This window comes from Aspergillus sclerotioniger, assembly GCF_003184525.1.
Source record: "Aspergillus sclerotioniger CBS 115572 chromosome Unknown BO94scaffold_25, whole genome shotgun sequence".
Classification (NCBI taxonomy): Eukaryota; Fungi; Ascomycota; class Eurotiomycetes; order Eurotiales; family Aspergillaceae; genus Aspergillus; species Aspergillus sclerotioniger.
Genome location: NW_020291015.1, coordinates 461,285 through 479,711, shown reverse-complemented (window position 1 = coordinate 479,711; position 18,427 = coordinate 461,285). Strand labels below are relative to the sequence as shown.

Genomic DNA, 18,427 nt, shown 5'->3' with positions numbered 1-18,427 from the left:
GCGATGCGATGCGGTGCGATGCGCCGACGATGTCATCGCCAAGCCGCGGTGGTCTGTGCGTTCGCGATATACAGAGTACAAGTAGTATTAGACATACAGTTACTGTTAAGAACATGGACCGGCATGATAAATCATGTTAGATATCTATAGTCTACAAGAAGCAAAGATGTACCTAGGCCACCAAGTCAGCATCGCAACGAGAATACTACCAAGTAAACAGATCGTAAAAGAAGATGCTTCAGAGAGGTGAGAAGATTGGATTGAAGCTGGTTTTTGTAGACACAGCATGACATCAACCGACGGCTGAGTCTTGCTACTCTGGCCCCAGCGGACTCATCAGATGCAGATATATGAGGGAGGGGGGGGAACGAGGAGGAGAAAAGAAAGCTTCGACACTCACACCGTCCAGCAACCCCAAACCAGTCCTCTATCGAATCAAGTACTTTTTGGACGACCCTCCCAAACGCCATGCTAAACGACCCAATGCCAAACAATAGGAACGAACGCATCACTCGGGCTACAGAGACACCGTTAGCAGCTAGACATGTTAATAGCAGGGAAAATCTTACCGCAATCTTTCCCTTCCGCTTCTTCATATCCGCCAACTTCCTCCTATCATCATCAAACTTCTTGAGCAGTTGGTTCTGCTTCTCCTTACGCTTCTCACGGGACTGGAACCGGTAGAAGTCCTCCAAGCCCTGAGACTTCTGCTTCTGCTTCTCGATCAACTCCCTAGCCTCATCCTCATGAGCCGCAGCAGCCAACTTCGGCCCAGATGTCACAGTGATGAAGCCATCCTCGTCCGGCTCCTGTGCCTTGCGCGCCTCCTCGCGCCTCCTCGCCTCCGCGACCTGCGAAAACACCGTCATATAATCATTGACCGTGCGCAGCAACTCCGCCCGATCCGGATATCTCAGCTGCTCATGGTTCAGATACCGCTGCAGCCCAAGAGAGGGTAGACGGTCCTCCACTCCCTCGCCCCAGACAATCTTGGTTTCCTTTTTCGCGGCCTTGCGCGCCGCTTTCAGACTCGCTTCCATGCTGGGCTTGTCCGCGAAGACGACGACAGCGCGAGCGCCGCTCTTCTGGAGACGTCGGTCCCAGGTGGAGGGGAGCTCGACATCGTCCAATTGGGCTTGGAGTTCATCGGCCGTGACACGCTTGCGCTTCTTGCTCATGGCGATGTTGGCCTGCGGGGCGGCGCTCTTTTTCGTGCTCTGGAGGGCTTCGAATTCGACCCGTTCCACGCGGCCGGCGGATAGTTGCATGCCGAAGAGGTGGCGCAGATGGGCTTCGGTCGTGTCCGCGGGGATGTTGACAACGAACATGGAGCGCGGGGTGTCGGCGTCGGGGATGCGAGGCTCGTGGGCTCGGAGATAGAGGTAATGGGTTGCAGGTTTTGCGTATGCTGGCGTGGAGGGGAATCGCAAGGGCAGGATTAAGAATCCCGCAATCTCAAAATCTTTCTTCATCTCGACCGACTCTCAGGGAAAACTGTGTTGAGCTGGGAGAAGGAAAAGGAGTGTGTTTGTGTTTGGTAGTGCTTGCGGAAATTGTAACGCCGCAGAATAGTTGGTCGCGGAGAGACTTTTACTTTAGCGGGAAATTTTACAGCGGCAATTTGGAAGGCGGAGAGCAGCTCTTCCCATTCGGAGTATCAAACTACTCGGTCCGTGTGCTTTACATCACATCAGGAACAACTGCTCGCAGACATCATAGTACATCCCGGTCGCAGATAGATCATCTTGACAGAAACCCGACATTACTGGTCTCTTAATCTCCCCCGCCCCCCCCCCCATATTGTACGTTTCAAGTCGTCCATAGTCCGCCTTTAATCATTCCTTATCGAAATTACACCTTATCAGGGTCATTGATCCCACCATTGGTGATGACATACGTCGCTTCTTTTTCGGGGCAGTCTATAGACTGTTAATATGGTAGTGCAAGAGCCATCCAAGATGACAGACCGGGAGAATCCTGAATCTTAGCCACGCGCTCTTCACCACGGCCCTTACGGAGGAGCACCCGAGTCGCAGATGCATGCGCCAGCACATGGCCACCGACAGGCTTGCGGCCATCGGCTCCAGCGAAGAGCGCACTAGCACCAGGGTCGCTCTGAACCTGGTTTGTCTGTAGTCGCGTAAGAGCAAGTTATCTGCACGATGGGGGAGAACAAACCATCAGAACACAAATGTTGAATTCTGTGGATAGCAACATGAGTCCTGCAGTGTATAGCCCGAGCAAGTCAACCACTTACCTTCAGACATATGAGCAAGTTTCATCAGAAACTGATTCAGCTTCTGTTGACGGTCTGCAAGCTCCCCACGTCCGCAGTAATCGACCCTGAAGCAATTCATAATACTATCAATGATCAGCAGCCTATACTCTCCCCCGGCAAATTCTCTGCCAAGAGTATTCAGCAACTCCAACTGATGCTCGCTGTTGAGTGCTCGAGCATAAGCAATGTTCTCCTGAGCAACATCAGTATCGATACCAAAGCGCTCTGCGATCTGGGCGATCCGTTCCGGCCTAAAAGTCCCTTCGGTATCAATGTAGGCGACCTTGCCGTCCGCTCCGCCCATTTCTTTAGGTAGCTGGGCAACGACAGACATGGTGTGCGATAACTGAGTCTTGCCGCATCGGAACTCCCCGAAGACTTCGCTGATGCTCATGCTCTGAAAGCCCCTAAGCGACATCAGCTGAATTACTTCACTGCAACAGTGGGACAATGCAATCTTACCCTCCCAAGATTGAATCGAACTGTTTGCTTCCAGTAGAGATCCGAACAATCCTCTTCCGCTGATGGCACAGCTCCATTGCCGTAATGAATCCAGAGGCCGAGGGCTGCACAGTTAGCAACGCACGTCTCCTTCATGACCAATTCCAGTCATTAACCCATACCAAGCTCTTCTGAATAGCATCCTTGATTTTCTCAACCTTGACCTCACTGAATCCCTTAATCTTCAAGAGGTTTTTACGGGTGGCACCGTGAACGGACTGAACATGTTAGCCGTCTAAACGCACAGGAGACGATGAAGTGCTATGGAGGTTGGGTAGATCATACAGCAACCGTGTAGTACCCATTCGTCTTCAGCTTTGTGATGTCCGCCATCCCAATGCCTAGGCCGGATCAGTATCCCTATCTGTGTGAAGACGAACAGACGAGGATATACCATGGGCTTGGATGGTATCAATATCAATGATGAATACCTGCCAGCGACCAGAGGTCAGCCTAATGTTAGAGATAGACCAGAAAATGAGTTAATCAATCCCAAGATTCAACATGCTGTGGAAGAAGACATGGAATAGGTAGCTACATCATCATTGAATTCGTCACTGGTGTCTGAGCCGGGCATGGTGAACACTGAATCGAGTTATGCAACGGTCTTCAACGGTCTTGGGGTCTGGAAAAGGCAGTAGATAGGATGGCATGTCAGCCCCTTCCAAGCAACAGAGCAGAAAGTGAGTTGAGATGTAGACAGGGGTGGGAACTAGCCCAGCGTCACGGGGTTTGGCCGTACCAACGATTTCAGGCATGACTTTGCTTCAAGCCCTAGCCCAGGCGGACAACTCCGAGGAATCACCTTTCACTCCAGTTCGCATAGTTTATTTGACCGTACAAGATACCATCTTGAAACTGGAATGCTTCTGCTATTTGTCTTTTTATCTCTTTTTTTTTCGCTTCCCATTCGACGAATATATGGAGGATATAGTACGAAAAGATGAGGTAACCACCGCGCCAGGTACCTTCAGACCATTCACAATCTTCATCACACACAATCCCATCCGTACCAACTTGTAGCCTCTTCCCATGCATATCAAGCGCTTGCTTCGGTTCACCAATGTCTCTCCTGCGCTCCTTTCGCCCTCCACCTCGCCTGGCCTCATCTCCTCCTTTTCTTGCTGCACCTATATTTGGAAATGAGAAAGATACCCGAGGAGATCAATAGACGCCAACCATAAGACCCTGAGCCGTGTATAGGATCCAAGCAGTAAGGGGACCTAAGACTTCGTGAAACTTTTGTTCGTCGTATACATAATAGGAATAGAAAACGGTCGGTGCCGAGAAGTGAAACAGGGAGGGCGCAATATATGCAAAGGAAGAACCATGGGAATAATGAAAAATGCGACCGATATCGGCAAACCCTATTACAAAAAGAAAGAATGGAAACAGGCTCCCATAAACTGGGATCGATCAGTCATAAAAGTCGTCCTCTATGCGACGGCGGTGGTAGGAGCCGCAGCCACAACAGGAGCAGCCTCCGCGCTGGTCTCGCCAGCGGCGGCGGCAGGGGCAGCAGGGGCCGCAGCCGGAGCAGCGGCATCAACAGGCTGCTGAATGGCGGCCTCGTTGTTGGGGCAGTCGCGAGATATGTGACCGGCCTGGGAGCACTTGTAGCAGACCTTGCCGGCGGAGCTCAGGGGACCGCCATTGGGAGCAGTGCAGTCGCGGGAGATGTGGCCCTGTGAATATTATGAGCCCGAGCACTTGCATCGCACTAGCGTACAGCAAGGACACCTACCAGCTTGCCGCAGGCGTAGCACTTCATGGCCTGGGCCTGGCAATCGCGGGCGAAGTGGTTGGGACCACCGCACTTGTAGCAGGTGGCGGCGCGAGGGTATCCGTATCCACCGCGGAAGCCACTGTTGAATCCGCCGCGAGGAGCAGGGGCGGCCCGGGGAGCACCGGAAGTAGGAGCGGGGCAGTTGCGCTAGGAGAAGGTCAACGGCTTGTCGCGGAGACATAAAGCTGGGCTTGACGAGAGACGTACGGCAAGGTGGCCGGGCTGGTTGCAGTTGTAGCAGCGGCCGTTGGCACCGTTAAGGCGCAGCGTGGGACAATCGGCCTGAACGTGGCCTAGACCCTGGCAGTTGTAGCATTGCTTAGCTGGATCGGATATATATATCAGCCTTCCTGTGCATTGCGGCCACGAGGTTCAGAAAACCTTACTCTCAGTGGTACGAGGACGCGGGCAACTGCTGGACTCATGGCCTGTCGATAAATCAGAGATCTCGTTCGAGCTACGTGACACACCTATGGAACCTACCAGGCTGCTTGCCTGTTGAACCACATGATTATCAGCAAATAACGCGCCAGAAGTAAATTGCCAATCAACAGGGCCTACCCACAGTTGTAGCAGAGACGCTCAGACGAAGAGCAGACCTCTACGTCAGCCCGTTAGCAAATTCTAGCCTGGGCCAAGGCGTTTCTTCCCCAAAGCAACTAACCAGCATAGTGGCCAATGTTGCCACACTTGTAGCAGGCACGGCGAGACAACAACATCTTGTTGGAAGAATTACGCTATAAGGGAGAAAGTCAATCCGTCAGCGCTTCTAATCTAGGCGTGTATCCGGTGCTTGAAGAGGGTTCGGATCGACATAGCAGGTGGGCGTCATGGAGCAACTCGTCGGAGGCGCGAATAGACGGACCCGACATATTCCATGCGCGAAGCTGTCGCCGATGCAGTGCAAGCGACTGGCCGTCCAATGCAATGCCCATAACCGAGTTGTTTCCCATGTGGAAGGATGCGGTCACAGAAACGGAGAGGAGAGTATGGTGGTGGAATGAATCGAAGTCGTCGCGAACCGGCGTATGAAGGTCACGAGGGACATTTGACAGCACTCACTTCCTAGACCCAACAACAAATATCAAAAAACTCCTTGTCAATCGGACTGCTTGAATTGTTAGCTCGAGAACCTTGGAGGAGGAACAGCAGCACTTCCGACAGCCCACTCTTGAGTCTTGAAAAAAGTGGGCTGACAAAGCCAAAGCGATCAAATGGGGGAAAATGATAGGGAAAAAAAATGACAAGGAAAAAAAGGCACACAAACCCAGCACTGGACACTAGACCACACAGCAACACCAATCCCTCCGGACCACGAGAGAAGAATAAGCAAGAATAATACTCTTGAACGGTTTCTTCCAAGTCACAAAGACGACCGAGTAGGAAAGGATTTCGATCGCAACAAGTTAAGCGATGAAGCTAAGCAAGGAAACGGAAAGACACGACCGTCGCCGGGTTTCTTTTTTCGTACGGGAGCTGGAAAGGTACCGGGATCGAATTGAAAATTACCCTGGGTCCCGGCCGTTCCCGTATCGCGTAAGGTGGTTGGACCCCGGATTGATTGGCGGTTGGCCACGGGTGTGCATGGCCTGAGGCGCTAATTCTGGTCATTACCCGTAATGCTTTTCTCGAAGACCACCCGGGCGGCTGTCTTTCTCGATGACATGCAGCTGGGTGGCGCGCTCTCTCGAGTCTCGACGTCGATGCACTTTGCTTTTTGTTTTTGTCTGGAGGAGACACGTCCGAAGCCGGGGTCGGACCCGTTCTGAGTAGGCCCAGTCTAGACCTGCCCCCAAGATGGGAGGATGAGCTCCATTGCCGGTGTACTTATACGAGTATAGGTCGGATCAGTAAGCTGTATGGTTATCGTAAAGCCCAACCGTGAAACTCATAGCCGCATCCAGCTGGCAATCAAGGCCAACGACCTGCAAATCATGGATGCCCTCTAGCTTCCTTATCCTATTTCCAAGGTTCGCGTGCGTATCATCTACGGTACGTTCCAATCGCGTCGCTGGAAGGAGTATCGGAACGCCCTTGGCCGATAAATGCAACCTTGCCCATAATGGCTGTCGCGTGGTGTAGATATGCATTATTAGTGATTTCATACAGGCTATTCTAACTCCAGCAAGATGCTAGTCTGCATCCTTTTCCCCCTTCACTCTTCCTTCTCAATCACAGCCGGGGCCTTGAGCTCACGGCCCTTGAGGAAATCCAGTCCTTCTCCGCCCTGTAACTCAAAACGTCAGTCTGGTCTCAAGAATGTATGTGGAAGAGTTGGTGGTTTCATTGGCGCAAAACCGGAATTACTTACGTAGCTGATCAAAGGAGAGACCTCCACACCAACAGCCTCAGCCTCGGTGACAACAACACCGCCAGTTTGCTCAATCCAGCGCTGGCCCTGGTTCATGATGTCTGCCTTGCTAGTATCGGGGTCATCCTCTCCGGTGCCCCGGGCGTTCTTGAGAGGCGAGAACTCGTCCTCACGACGCACCTCGAGAGAGGCAAACTTCTCCAGAGGGATCATAGGGAAAACGTCAAAGACGAATTGCTCGAGCTTGATGCCGTTGGGCTTCTCGGGCTTAAACGCCTCGCCGGTCTCGGGCTTGATACAGGGGATCTTCTTGCGGGCAACGTGGTGGGGCAGCTTGTGGGACCAGCTCTCGATGGACTCGAAGAAACGGAAGGAGTAGTAGTGGTTCACAATGTTAGCCGCCCGGAACTTCAGCACATCGGGCTGCTTAGGGTCCTTGGCCTCGGCCGTCTCCTTGTCGATCTCGGAGTATTCGACGACGTCGGGCTTGCCGTTCTTCTGAAGGATCAGGCCCACCGACTCGGTGGCATTGCGCTTCCGAACGACCTTTGTAGCAATATCGACATCCTTCGAGGCGGCAAAGCCGATGAAGACGGGATCAGCAACCTTGACCAGGCAGTTGTCGACGCAGTAGGTGTGGATGTGCTCAATTCCACGCTTCCGCATATCCTCCCGCACTCCGGATGTCAACAGGGCCAGGTAGATACCACCGTTGCCGTCTGGCGCAACAGCTGCCTAAATTGTACAGTCAGAAAGGAGCCTCAGCCGAGTATATGTGTGCAAGATTCCACGCACCTTGGACTTGCTCTCCATCAGAATTTTGCCCTCGTTGGAGATGCAGGGCAAGACACCCTGCTCAAAGATAACCACGTTGCTCTTGTCGAGGCCGAAGTAGTTGTGCTTCTGGAAAAACTCCTCTGTGGGTTGACGAGTAGGTCCGCTGGTCATGACATACCAAGGGATCACGGCATCCTTGCCGGAAAGCTTCTTAGCAAGGAGCTGGAGCTTAGCAATCCGCTCCGCCTGAATCTGGAAAAGGGACTTGTGACTGGGGAGGCCGATGTCAAAGCATCCCTTGGGGGCAGAGCTTCCCAGACGGGTGCCTTGTCCACCAGCCATCAACACCACTGCCACCTTGTTGCCTGCTACCAACTGCAGACCTTCATCGTACCACTTCTGAATGTCCTTCGGGTCCGAGTCCAGGATCGACGCCGTGGCCACGTCGGGGAGAGGTTCTAGAGTGACGGGGTCGTCCTGGACCTTGGGAGGGTTCAGGGCCTTTTCGGCCAATTCGTTGATGCGGGTGGGGTCGAAGTTGCTCAACTGGTGGTAGAGCTGGGTCTTTTCGGCAGGCTTCAGCTCGTCAACAAACGCAAAAACCTGCCCTTGTCTTGCATCGGTGTACTTCTGCTTCAGTTGCTGGAGTTCCTCGCCCGAGGGCTCCCGCAGCGCGGGCTCAGACTGGCCATGGAAGAGGTTGGAGACAGTTTCTTTGATCGCAGCAGCAGCCATGGTCGATGATGCTGAACGAAGTAGTGCTAGAGGATCAGGAATCAAAAGAGAGAAGGGGGGGGGGGAGGAGTAGAGGGGTATGGAGGGGAAACAGGGAGGGAGAAAGAGAGGGAGGCAGGAAAAAGACAAGGGAGGGAGGGGGGGAGATGTACAGGCGTAAAGCGCGGGGTGATGTTGAAGCTTGCAGAGGAGGGGGAGCTGTCCGTCACGAACAAATAAATACTACGTCTTACTGCCTACAGGCTACGTAGTCCACTGTCCATCATGGTGCTGCTGCTGCTGCTGCCAATATTGTTATTATTATCGACCATCCGAATCCCTGAATTTCAATTCATTATTTTTAGACGGACTAGCGACCGCCGCCGATACATTATTATGGCTTATGAGGGGCCGCTATTCTCTCACGCCCATCAATTGTTCGATCGCAGCCCTCGTCCGGTCCGGAGCAGCCAATCACCGGCGCGTAGCGGTGGGCGGGTGGCGGGGTAGCCGTGGACCCGGTTTCACCTCACCGACTGCACCAGTTGCCGGATCTTCCAAAGTGAAGACCGAAAAGAAACTCGAAAGACGATGAAAGACGAGATGGAGGCTGACGGAAGCCGAGTCTCATTCCTATCCTCGGTAGCGGGCCGGGTTCGTGGCGTTGGCGCAGTGCATCAACACAGCCTAGAATAGGCCCGTCCGATGAAGGGGCTGTGAACAGTCCCTTTTGTTGCCTGTCCACCTGACATCTCACCCCTGAGATACCAGGTCTGATGGAAGGAGGAAGAGTCAACTTTTTCATATATTTACAGGGTCATGCTTCCAGCCTATGACAGTCCTGACCGGGTCTCAAGGGTCCTTGCTTATGGCACTCTAGTTTAGTATATACTTCCTCATCACCAACCTCAGCGACGGCGCCTTTCCCGGTATCTATCATCATCCCGTAGATCCCGTCGATCCCGTCGACGCTCGCTGTCGTTAAACCGCCGGTCTCTGTCACCATAGGAATCACGCCGTGGGGGGCTCCGGCTGTAAGATCGATCCCGGTACCGACTGCGATAGGAGTCCCGTTTGGGACTTCGACTGACTCGCCGCTCCCGTTGTGAATCCCGTAGTAATTCCCTCTGTGGGCTTCGACTGTAGGACTGGTCACGACGAGCAGGCCTCCCATTGGGCTCATTCTTGTCGAAGACCATGTTATAATCGTCCCGGTGTCGAGGATTTTCAGATGCCCGATACTGGCGCTTCTTTTCTAAACCGGCTACACCGCCGAAGCCGCCCCGCTGGCTGCTGCGCTTGGAGATGGTAGCATTGCGCCAACTCTCGGACAGTTTGGATACCTGGTGAGAATATTAGCAAAGTTGGAAAAGAGCGCCCGGAGAGTAGACTCACACTCTGGGAGAAATCCACGTGGATGCGGTGGTCGTCAATCAAGACCCCCTGCATCTTGAAATACGCCTGCTCACAATCCTTTTGGTTTTCAAATTCTATGAAAGCGTATTGTAGGCTGTCCCCGGTTCGCTTATCCCGGATGACCTCACAAGACAGTATGGGCCCGAAGCGACTGAAGATCAGGTTAAGATCCTCATCTATTCGAACATATTAGTTTCGGTGCGATCAAAGGGCGATACTGGGGCTATACCTTGAGTGACCGGGTTTAACTTGCAGACGAACAAGACGTTCTCTGGCGGCTTCACCTCGGCGAAGGGAAGATCGCCAACCATCTCCAGTGTCAATGCCTGCGCCCTTGCCTCGCGCTCCCGTCGGAGCTTCTCCATTGACTCCTCGTCCATGTTGTCCTCCAGCTTCTCATCATCAGCTATTCTCACCGTAGCCAGCTGCGCCTTGGACGGCACAGGGCTCTCTGGTGGCTCCACCAAGCCCAGGGGGTCATCGAAGGGGTCATCGAGAATGGCGGTATGACGGATACGGATGTCTTTGAGCGGCCGACCGCGATCATCGATAAAGGCCTCATTGACCTTTTCCAGGACATCGAACCCCTCCACGACTTTCCCGAATATCACGGCCTTGCCATCCAGGTAGTCGAGGTTGTCTCCGAGTGTGACGATGAACTGACTAGCGGCAATGCGCAGATCAGGGTCATTGGGGGAAGGAACGGTGGCCATGCTCACCGTCCCGCGTTCCTCATGCTTCAGCTTGGGCGGGAGCTGGAGGGGAAATGTCCGGTAAGAAGGACCCCGCAACAAGCCCCATATCGACGAACCACCGTCGCTTTCTGGGGAGTCGGGTCCAATCGGATCGCCGGTCTGGAAGGTGAAGTTCTTTTGGACGCTGTGAACGGGCGAAAAATTATAATATTTGACTTTGCATAGCTTTAGGAAGCTAGAACGGAAGACCATAGACAGCTTAGTTCCTGTTCAGCCACTCGACTTGTATGCGCGCATCAAAGCGCCATGGAAAAACGGGGGAGTGAAAACAAGGGGGGATTGCTCACTTCTCGCAAGCTTTGGGGGATTCGTCGACCAACAGGTCAATGACGATGTCACCCAGCGAGGTTTCCAGCAGGACGCTCATGGCGAATTCCCGGCAGCAGCTGCGGGTGATACTGCGAGGATCGACGATGCGTTAGACAGGAAGAGGAAAAAGAGGTCAAAGACAAGAAAGACCCAAGGGCAGGGAAAGAGACGCTAATAGGCCCGATAGCGACAGGTGGATGGGCTAGGATGGCCGAGAGGGTGCACCGGGAATGCAAAAGAACCAGGATGCCGAGGAGAAGAAGCAGCAGCAGCAAAGCTAAGAAACGGAGGACGCGACTGTTAGTAACAAGTTAACTCCCTTACTAACTTACTCTCCGTAGTTAGTGTCCCGACGGGCCAACGGTAATAGTCCGTTGCGATTCATGCGGAGCCGCTGCCGCCCAGCCAATTTAGGTATTCTGCCTTAAACTCGTCGATCGGCTTGCTGCCAGCCTGGCTGGCTGGCTGGCCGGCTGGCCAAAGTACCACTTACTACTATCTACTAGTACTATCTCGTACTAGCAGATACTTCGATTGATCTCCCTTCCCACCTTCTAGGTGTTCAAAACTTCAATGATCCATCAATCAGCCATGAACCATGAACTAACTCCTAGATACTCTTGCCTGATAGATACACAATGACCAACCCCGGTCGGGTTGGTACTAACTACTTACGGGCTTCTCTCCCCCTCCCCTTTTAGTGACAGCAACGTGATGGTCATACAGACCCTGAAGCAACTTGCTTGCTTTGCTTTCAATCACTACTACTATCGGCGGTTTCAAGGCGTTCCCACAGTCGGATGGTCGATCCGGCGCTCCTCCCCCCCCCCCCCCCCCCGGTGTAACCACCGTTCTTCTCAACTGAGCGGCATAACTTCCGGAGAACCCTGTTGGACGAGAAAAATTAAGGCAAGAGATAGTATTGCACTAGACTTGGGCCGAGATCCAGCAGGCACTGTTTGCTGCTGTAACTGAGTTGCTGCCGTTGGCCCCATGCCAAAAGCTTCCGGCTGCGCAGGACGTCTGCTCTTCGGAGTACAAGGAACAGGTTTGGGGAACTCAACAGGGACTCAACCACCCCCCACGGGAAATTGCTCCAGTTTAGCGGTGATGGATATCAGATCCTTCTGCGGTCCGGCCACCTGCCCGTTTCCCCTCTGATTCATGAGTTCCACCACAGGGGACGTTTGGAAAAAACGGGCGGTCTCCTGCAGCTGGATCCAACCGCCTGCCCATTATCCCATTACTGAGTCGGTGCAGCTATGCCAGCAAATACTAGGTCATTAATAAGATACACGTGGTGCACCTTAACATGGGCTATCTTCACAATAATGATTGAATTGACGCCGGTTGGCACTATTGATTAGACAAAAAGGGATTCATGAGTGCCACTGGTTCCTCCTATTCGGTGGCTGGTCCTATTGCCAATGGCCGTTGGTCTGATCCAACCACTAGGTGATAGTGAGGTGAAAGATGGAGTAATTCGGTCATCACATCTTTTCAGCTTACAGCTAGCTGGGACTTTGTCTCTCTCCTTCTCCCTTTTGTTTTTTATCTTTTCTTTTTCCCTTTTTGACACAGCCCCCCTAATTTCCCTATCTTGATTTTTCTTTTTTCTTCTTCTTTTCTTTTCTTTTCTTTTTCTTTCTAACTGTCTCTACTTCACATCTCGCATTTCTTTGTTTCTTCTGCTCATTTCACTGGCTACCGGTTATGAAACATGACCACCCAGGGCTTATCGCTGTGTGATCTTGATCTCCAACCAAAAACACACTAATCCCTTAGCTCCGTTCGCCGTTATTCGAACGATGCGACCTACTGACAAGTGGAAACTGTCCCGATCTGGACCAATCACCGTCTGAAAGCCGGTGGGTTTGAGCGCCAGCAGATGTCGGCACCACTGCTGCCAGACAGTGAGAATATGTACCGGACCCCGTGCCCCTGAACGTCATGCATACTACGGAGTAGATCTTCCCTGGGCCCACAGCCCTTGTCAGTCGCCGTCAGGTTCAGGAAGTACGTTGCCATTATCCTATTCGTCCCAGGTTTCTTTTTTTTTCTAAAAAGGGCCAGACTTTCCCTCTTATTGTGCGCGTCTCCATGGCAAAACCAGGAACCCAGAAGCCATGCAGTCTAGTGAAGATCCAGCCCCAGCCCGGTGACCTGGACACAATTTTAAAGGCAGTCCGTATATACCAGGGCTACGCTCTGATCTAGTCTTGGCTGCTAACCCACACTGATGATTTGCTAGACCCGAAAATGATCTAATCGAGCTAAGCGGCTGTCAGGGTCTCTTTTACTGGGAAGCTGGGGACCAAGCTTTCCGGGACATTGGTGTAATCTTATTGGAGTGTGTCCGTTTGCACGAGAGTTCTTGGTCATCTCTAGGTCATAGAGCCGGCTTCTCCTTACCTTGACAAGGACTCCTCACTCCCGGTATCTGAAGTGGCTCGTGGCTATGGTGGTTGTCGATCCGATTCGAGATGGCATGCTGCCTGTCAAAAGTACTAGACAAGTTTAGACCGCAGGGGGGGGAAAGAGGTTTGTTTGATCCCGGCGACAGTGGCCAATAAGGGTTCCTATACCGACCATTGTCCTATCATGGGCAAACATGCACACGTTCACTGCTCCCGCGGCCCAGGCAAAAGGGTAGGCGGGCGCATCTGGGAGACCTCCTGCAAACGTAGCCGGCGGCTGTCTGCTCCACGACCGCTTAATTCCTGCTACAGACTTGGCCTGTCACTTCAGACGCCATCTCGTCCATGAGAACAGTATGTCATCATCCAGAGCCCGGCGTGGCGGAGAGCGAGCCCAGGTGGAGTGCCCCTTTGGCGGCGATTGGATGAAACAGCTCAGAGATCTCTGACCGTCCCAGCTGGGACTGATAGGCCTTGCGGTGGTGACTATCAAATCATGTCAACCGGTGCAACGTTACTTTTGTGAAACCGAACCTCTAAAAGCGCCGGGGTATTTTCGCCTGGCTGGCCTGCCATCAGCATGCTTTGGGAGTCTCCAACCTACACTTTTTTTCTTTTCTTTTCTTTTCTTGAATGAGATGCAACACGGAAAATTGCAGGTTGCTCTCCTGGTACAACCAGAGCAGGAAGAGTAAGGTATCAAACTAGCCACCCACCTCGAATGGGGAAATGGCTAAATTTCCCTGGGACCTGGAGAAATACTCCAGGTGAGGTGATGATCGGTCTGCAGAGGTATGCCCAGGAGCCAACAGCAGTGGCCCTTCCCCCATGCCCCCCCCAAAAAAATAAAATAACACACCATAAACAAAAAGGGCCAGGCCTTCTGTCAAAACGACGACGCACCACTGACACATGGACTTAAATCTGGCCTTGCTTCCGGCTAAAGCCCCCTCATCCTTCCCGGTTCCTTTTTCAATATTCGATGGTAGACGGAACATGCTGGTCACCACCATCCCTGATCCACAGCCCTTTTTATGCTCCCAGGCCACCTTTGAGAAGCTTTTACCTTCCATAGACTTATCTTGACTACATGCAAGACTCGCAATAGAGAGCGTCATGTATTCCTCCGCACCGCTTGATCAGGCAATGGCTCAACCCCTCTACTCCCCGGAGGAGATCGGCTTCGATCCATCATCCAAGCGAGAAGCTCTATCATTAGCACCCTCTGGACGGCGCGAGTCTCATTACGAGTCGGTTGATAGGAGCAGCGGTTGTATGAGCCCTAGCACCGAGCTAGACAGCAAGAATCGACACTCCACGAGGCGTCGAATCCAAGTCGCAGTGAGTCAACCTCCTGGAGTTCCAAGGTAATTGCACCATGAGATAGATGCTTATATCAACCAGTGCAATCGGTGTCGAAAAAGAAAGATCAAATGTAGCGGGGATCCCGGAGATGGACAGGGCTGCTCCAACTGCCGCACTTCTGGAAACACGAACTGTCAGTTCTTAAGGGTATGTATTGCGTCGTCTCCGGGTATCTTGCCATCGAGAAATAGCGCTGATAACCCATAGGTAAATTCGTCAATGCTGCAGACGAAAGCCAGTTCATGGAACCCTTACCCTTCGGGTACTGCTACGATGCCCTCGTCTCAAAGACCGGGCTTGTATGTACCCTCTATGACTCCAAAGATAGGGGGAGCTCCTATGACAGCTCCTCCTACCTTTCGCATGACATCTTTTCCACGAGCGTCCAACTATGACATGGGATCAGCTCATGCTCAGAGTGCATACCACCGGTTTCCTTTCGGCGTCGATCCCCCTGTTCACTACGAAGAAGATGCCTCGGCGTACACAACCCCGTCTTCAGCATACATGTCGGGTGTTTCCCCAAACGTCTTTACGGATCTATGCACGTGGAATCCAAAGACGTGGGGTCATAGTGTTCATGTTGACAGGAGCCCCCATGGACCAGTCTTCTCGGACAGTGATGCTGAGACGGCCTTGACACACTCGGCTTTCTTTAATCTTACTCAATCGACCGATGCCCCACCCATCGTACCGACCATGAGCTTCTCTGCCGTGGAAGGGCAAGGGGAAAATCGGACGCTCCCCAATCCTAGTCGAAACCAGGCCCAGATGGGACTGTGTGCCTTCACCACGCCAGAAGAGGCCCTCTCTGGGCTACCGCACGACTATAGGATGAGCAGCTGGACTCCTAAGAATACCTTCTTGAACCATGGCAGTATGCAGAGCCCACATGGAGGTTACAGAAGCGGCCCTATCAAGCGGCCCAAAACGACATCAGATATGCTCTATGGGCTGTTGCCGTCTAGTGGCACCTCTTCCCCTTTGATCTCCGCTGGGTCGTTTACTACTACAATGGACACGATTAATGCGGAGGATGGGCAACCGTCGAGGACATTCTCGCATGATCACCTTTCGGATTACGGCTCCGACACCTATGTGTATAGCAGCAGCGAACGACGAGACAAGGGCCAGTCCAAGCCCGACGGGTCAGGATCTATGCTACTGAATGGGCTTAGCTACACGCGCCCTCCGCTGGGACATCATTCCAGCCCTCCGTTGATTCCCACCTCGGCGTTTCGATCGACCACGGAGATGCACCACACCGCCATCCCGGCGAGTCAGTACTAGGGATAAGGGTGTCTGTGCGTCCCCAGGAGCCAGGGTAGCTCACGAGCTATCTATAGCCTTCAAGCGCCTTGGCGTCGCCGATCTCAAGAGACCGCCAACATCAGAGAGAAGGGAACTAACATCCCTGGAAACAGGAAAACAGGGAAGCCGGAAAGCAGAAAACGTTCTCAGAGACCAGGGCTCTGATCCTTTGTGACATTACATCCACATACACGGACATGAAAGAAAAGAAAATGTTACACTACTACTAGTAATATGAGGGTTGGTTGGCTGCGTCATTTTAAGGCTGGTTTGGTTGGTTGTTCTTTGTTCGTGGTGGCTCGCTGATCTTGATTGTTCCGACTGTTTCATTATTGCTGGGCGAGGGAGGGCGCCGTTGTTGTCACTTGTCAGATCACTACTTTTGCCCTGTTTTAATTACCATTATTCCCGTGACTTTGTTATGCTGCCTGACGGCCTAAGGGGTTTACCTGACCCGACCGACCTTGATAATAATAATATGATATTTACTAGTTATAATGTATTATTTCCAAACCACCACCATCACCACCACCTACTATCTACTTACTACCTTACCTACCCATACACCCCCCACCCCCCAACAAACAAACAGACAATCCATCCATTGAAGCCCAATTCAAGCTCAGACCACCAAACCCAACTCCCACGAGTTACAACCCGCCAAGCCGTTACATACATACCACCTACTACCTACCACCTACCACCTCTCACCTCCATGCGTCATGCTACACACTACATTCAACCAAAGTCAAACCCGTGAAGTGAATAATGAGGAGATGTGGTACATAGCTGTCCCCGGTGCCTGGTCCCCGGTCCCCGGTCCGGTCCCCGCTTGCCGGTGGGTGCGTTACACTTTTCTGGGGCAGAGTAACAAAGATATTTAGGTAGTTAGTAAGTGGTAGATTGATGGGGGGGGGAAGGTGGGGAAATGGATGGATATGGGTTTGTTGCACGGGAGGTTTATCGGGAACTACGTTGTTTGTGTACATGTTACGGGGAGTCGGGAGAAGGGTACTTACTAGGTAAGGAGATCGGGGAATGGGGAACGGGGAATAGGGTTTGTGAGTGACCTGGGGATCAGATAATATCATCATAGACAGGATCCAAGGAAGATGGTGAGTGAGTGGGTAGGAGAATTGTTGGGTTGTTGGGTGGATCTGATTTGGTGGAGGGTCTGGCCGGCTGGCTCTGAGTCGGGCCTTGGTGCTGGATGATGGGCTTGAAGGATCTAAAAGAACGGCCAAGATCGACATCCGGGAAACACAAAGTAACAGAAAAGGAATTTATTTTGATTTTAGTGTCCATCCGAATTTCCCCGGCACGCGCGAAGAACAGCCCAATGATCTCCAAGTCTGATTTGATATTGAATTTTTCCCTGTCATCGAAAGTCATGGGGGTCATGATATGAGAAATGGCGGTGGCCGCCCCATACGGTAGAAAAAAACGAGAAAACGCCCTCCACTCACACCCCCGTTCCTCATATCCAGCAGGGAATTCATCCTTTTCTTGATCGTCTTCAGCCCCGGGCCGCGGCGTCCGTCTTCGTCGTCCGAGTAGTAAGGTATCCGATGATCCGAAAGTGAATTCGAATCCAGCAACGACCCCCCTCTTCAACCGCACGGAAATCCATCGAAACGATCCGCTTAGTCCTTGTTCTTCTTGGGGCCCTTGACCTTGGCGATACCGCGGAACTTCTTGGAGCGGTTCTTCCGTTGCTTGCCTGTGCGAGAGTGTGAGTATTTCGAGACCTAGGTCATCATCATGAGCGGTGGTCGACCTACGCTGCTGTCTGCTGGCCTTCTCGATCTTGCTGGCAACACCGATGCGGACCAGACGGTAGTGAGGCTCGAACTTCTTCAGGGCCTCCTGGGAGTCGTAGATGAGAGCGAAGCCGGTGCTCTTGCCACCACCGTACTGGGTACGGAAACCGAAGACGGAGACCTGTTCCTTGTTGGACTTGTACAGGTCGGCGAGCTTGTCGCGGAGCTCGTCCTTGGAGACGTTGGCGCGGTTGGGGTGGAGGACATCCCTGTTTGCAAAAACATCATCAGCATGCCTGTTTTCCCCCTTCCATCTTGCTGGCGGCCTCTGATAAATTTTTTGGCATGTCCAATATCGATATTGACCGAAACACATGGACTGAGTCTGCCAAATATCGGTCCCTTTTGAACCGGACTTTTCGTCCATGCCTCCTCTTCCTTTATTCATTCCCTTCCCTCGTGATTCCTCCTTGGCCGCCAGCTCGATGTGGTGATTGATGATGGTAGGGAGCTTACACGACCATCTGCTTACGAGCAAGCAGGGGGTTGCGGATGAACTTGCGAGTCCGCAGGGTAACGGGAGCGTCGGCCATGGTTGCAGGTGCAGTTGACAGCGAGAATCTGCTTGCGACAAGGAGAAGCTGAAGGGCAGATGGGGGCGCGGGTTGTCGAAGTCGCTGTCAGTCGTTGGCGGGCTCGAGATGCGCTCGATTCAATTTTGGCTTCG

At 52.7% G+C, this 18,427-nt stretch overlaps 6 protein-coding genes across 6 annotated transcripts; 2 read left to right on the top strand and 4 right to left on the bottom strand.

The window, feature by feature from the left end:
* Window positions 1–119: 119 nt before the first annotated feature.
* BO94DRAFT_498300 (putative ribosomal small subunit assembly protein) lies at window positions 120–1,572 on the bottom strand. Its single transcript, XM_025609345.1, has 2 exons — window positions 570–1,572; window positions 120–517 (listed from the first exon to the last, which is right to left on the bottom strand). Exons 1-2 carry the CDS (start codon window positions 1,470–1,472, stop codon window positions 509–511), a joined length of 912 nt encoding a protein of 303 aa, XP_025464658.1. The 5' UTR covers window positions 1,473–1,572; the 3' UTR covers window positions 120–508.
* A 5,027-nt stretch (window positions 1,573–6,599) lies between these two features.
* On the bottom strand, window positions 6,600–8,456 carry BO94DRAFT_537939 (UDP-N-acetylglucosamine diphosphorylase). Its single transcript, XM_025612384.1, has 3 exons — window positions 7,672–8,456; window positions 6,877–7,611; window positions 6,600–6,792 (listed from the first exon to the last, which is right to left on the bottom strand). The coding sequence occupies exons 1-3, from the start codon at window positions 8,386–8,388 to the stop codon at window positions 6,721–6,723; spliced, it is 1,524 nt and encodes a 507-aa protein (XP_025464657.1). The 5' UTR covers window positions 8,389–8,456; the 3' UTR covers window positions 6,600–6,720.
* An 819-nt stretch (window positions 8,457–9,275) lies between these two features.
* Window positions 9,276–10,905, bottom strand: BO94DRAFT_472337 (RNA binding protein; the record flags this gene model as incomplete). The annotated part of the gene is made up of 4 exons (XM_025608421.1): window positions 9,276–9,710; window positions 9,763–9,959; window positions 10,013–10,713; window positions 10,826–10,905. 4 exons carry the CDS (start codon window positions 10,903–10,905, stop codon window positions 9,276–9,278), a joined length of 1,413 nt encoding a protein of 470 aa, XP_025464656.1.
* Window positions 10,906–14,380: 3,475 nt separating this feature from the next.
* BO94DRAFT_472473 (uncharacterized protein) lies at window positions 14,381–15,919 on the top strand (the record flags this gene model as incomplete). Its single annotated transcript, XM_025608436.1, has 3 exons — window positions 14,381–14,605; window positions 14,669–14,776; window positions 14,837–15,919. 3 exons carry the CDS (start codon window positions 14,381–14,383, stop codon window positions 15,917–15,919), a joined length of 1,416 nt encoding a protein of 471 aa, XP_025464655.1.
* A 540-nt stretch (window positions 15,920–16,459) lies between these two features.
* BO94DRAFT_537935 (uncharacterized protein) lies at window positions 16,460–16,916 on the top strand. Its single transcript, XM_025612383.1, has one exon. The coding sequence runs from the start codon at window positions 16,663–16,665 to the stop codon at window positions 16,822–16,824; it is 162 nt and encodes a 53-aa protein (XP_025464654.1). The 5' UTR covers window positions 16,460–16,662; the 3' UTR covers window positions 16,825–16,916.
* Window positions 16,917–17,401: 485 nt separating this feature from the next.
* BO94DRAFT_537934 (40S ribosomal protein eS24) lies at window positions 17,402–18,335 on the bottom strand. The gene is made up of 3 exons (XM_025612382.1): window positions 18,217–18,335; window positions 17,722–17,969; window positions 17,402–17,660 (listed from the first exon to the last, which is right to left on the bottom strand). Exons 1-3 carry the CDS (start codon window positions 18,291–18,293, stop codon window positions 17,584–17,586), a joined length of 402 nt encoding a protein of 133 aa, XP_025464653.1. The 5' UTR covers window positions 18,294–18,335; the 3' UTR covers window positions 17,402–17,583.
* Between the last annotated feature and the right edge of the window lie 92 nt (window positions 18,336–18,427).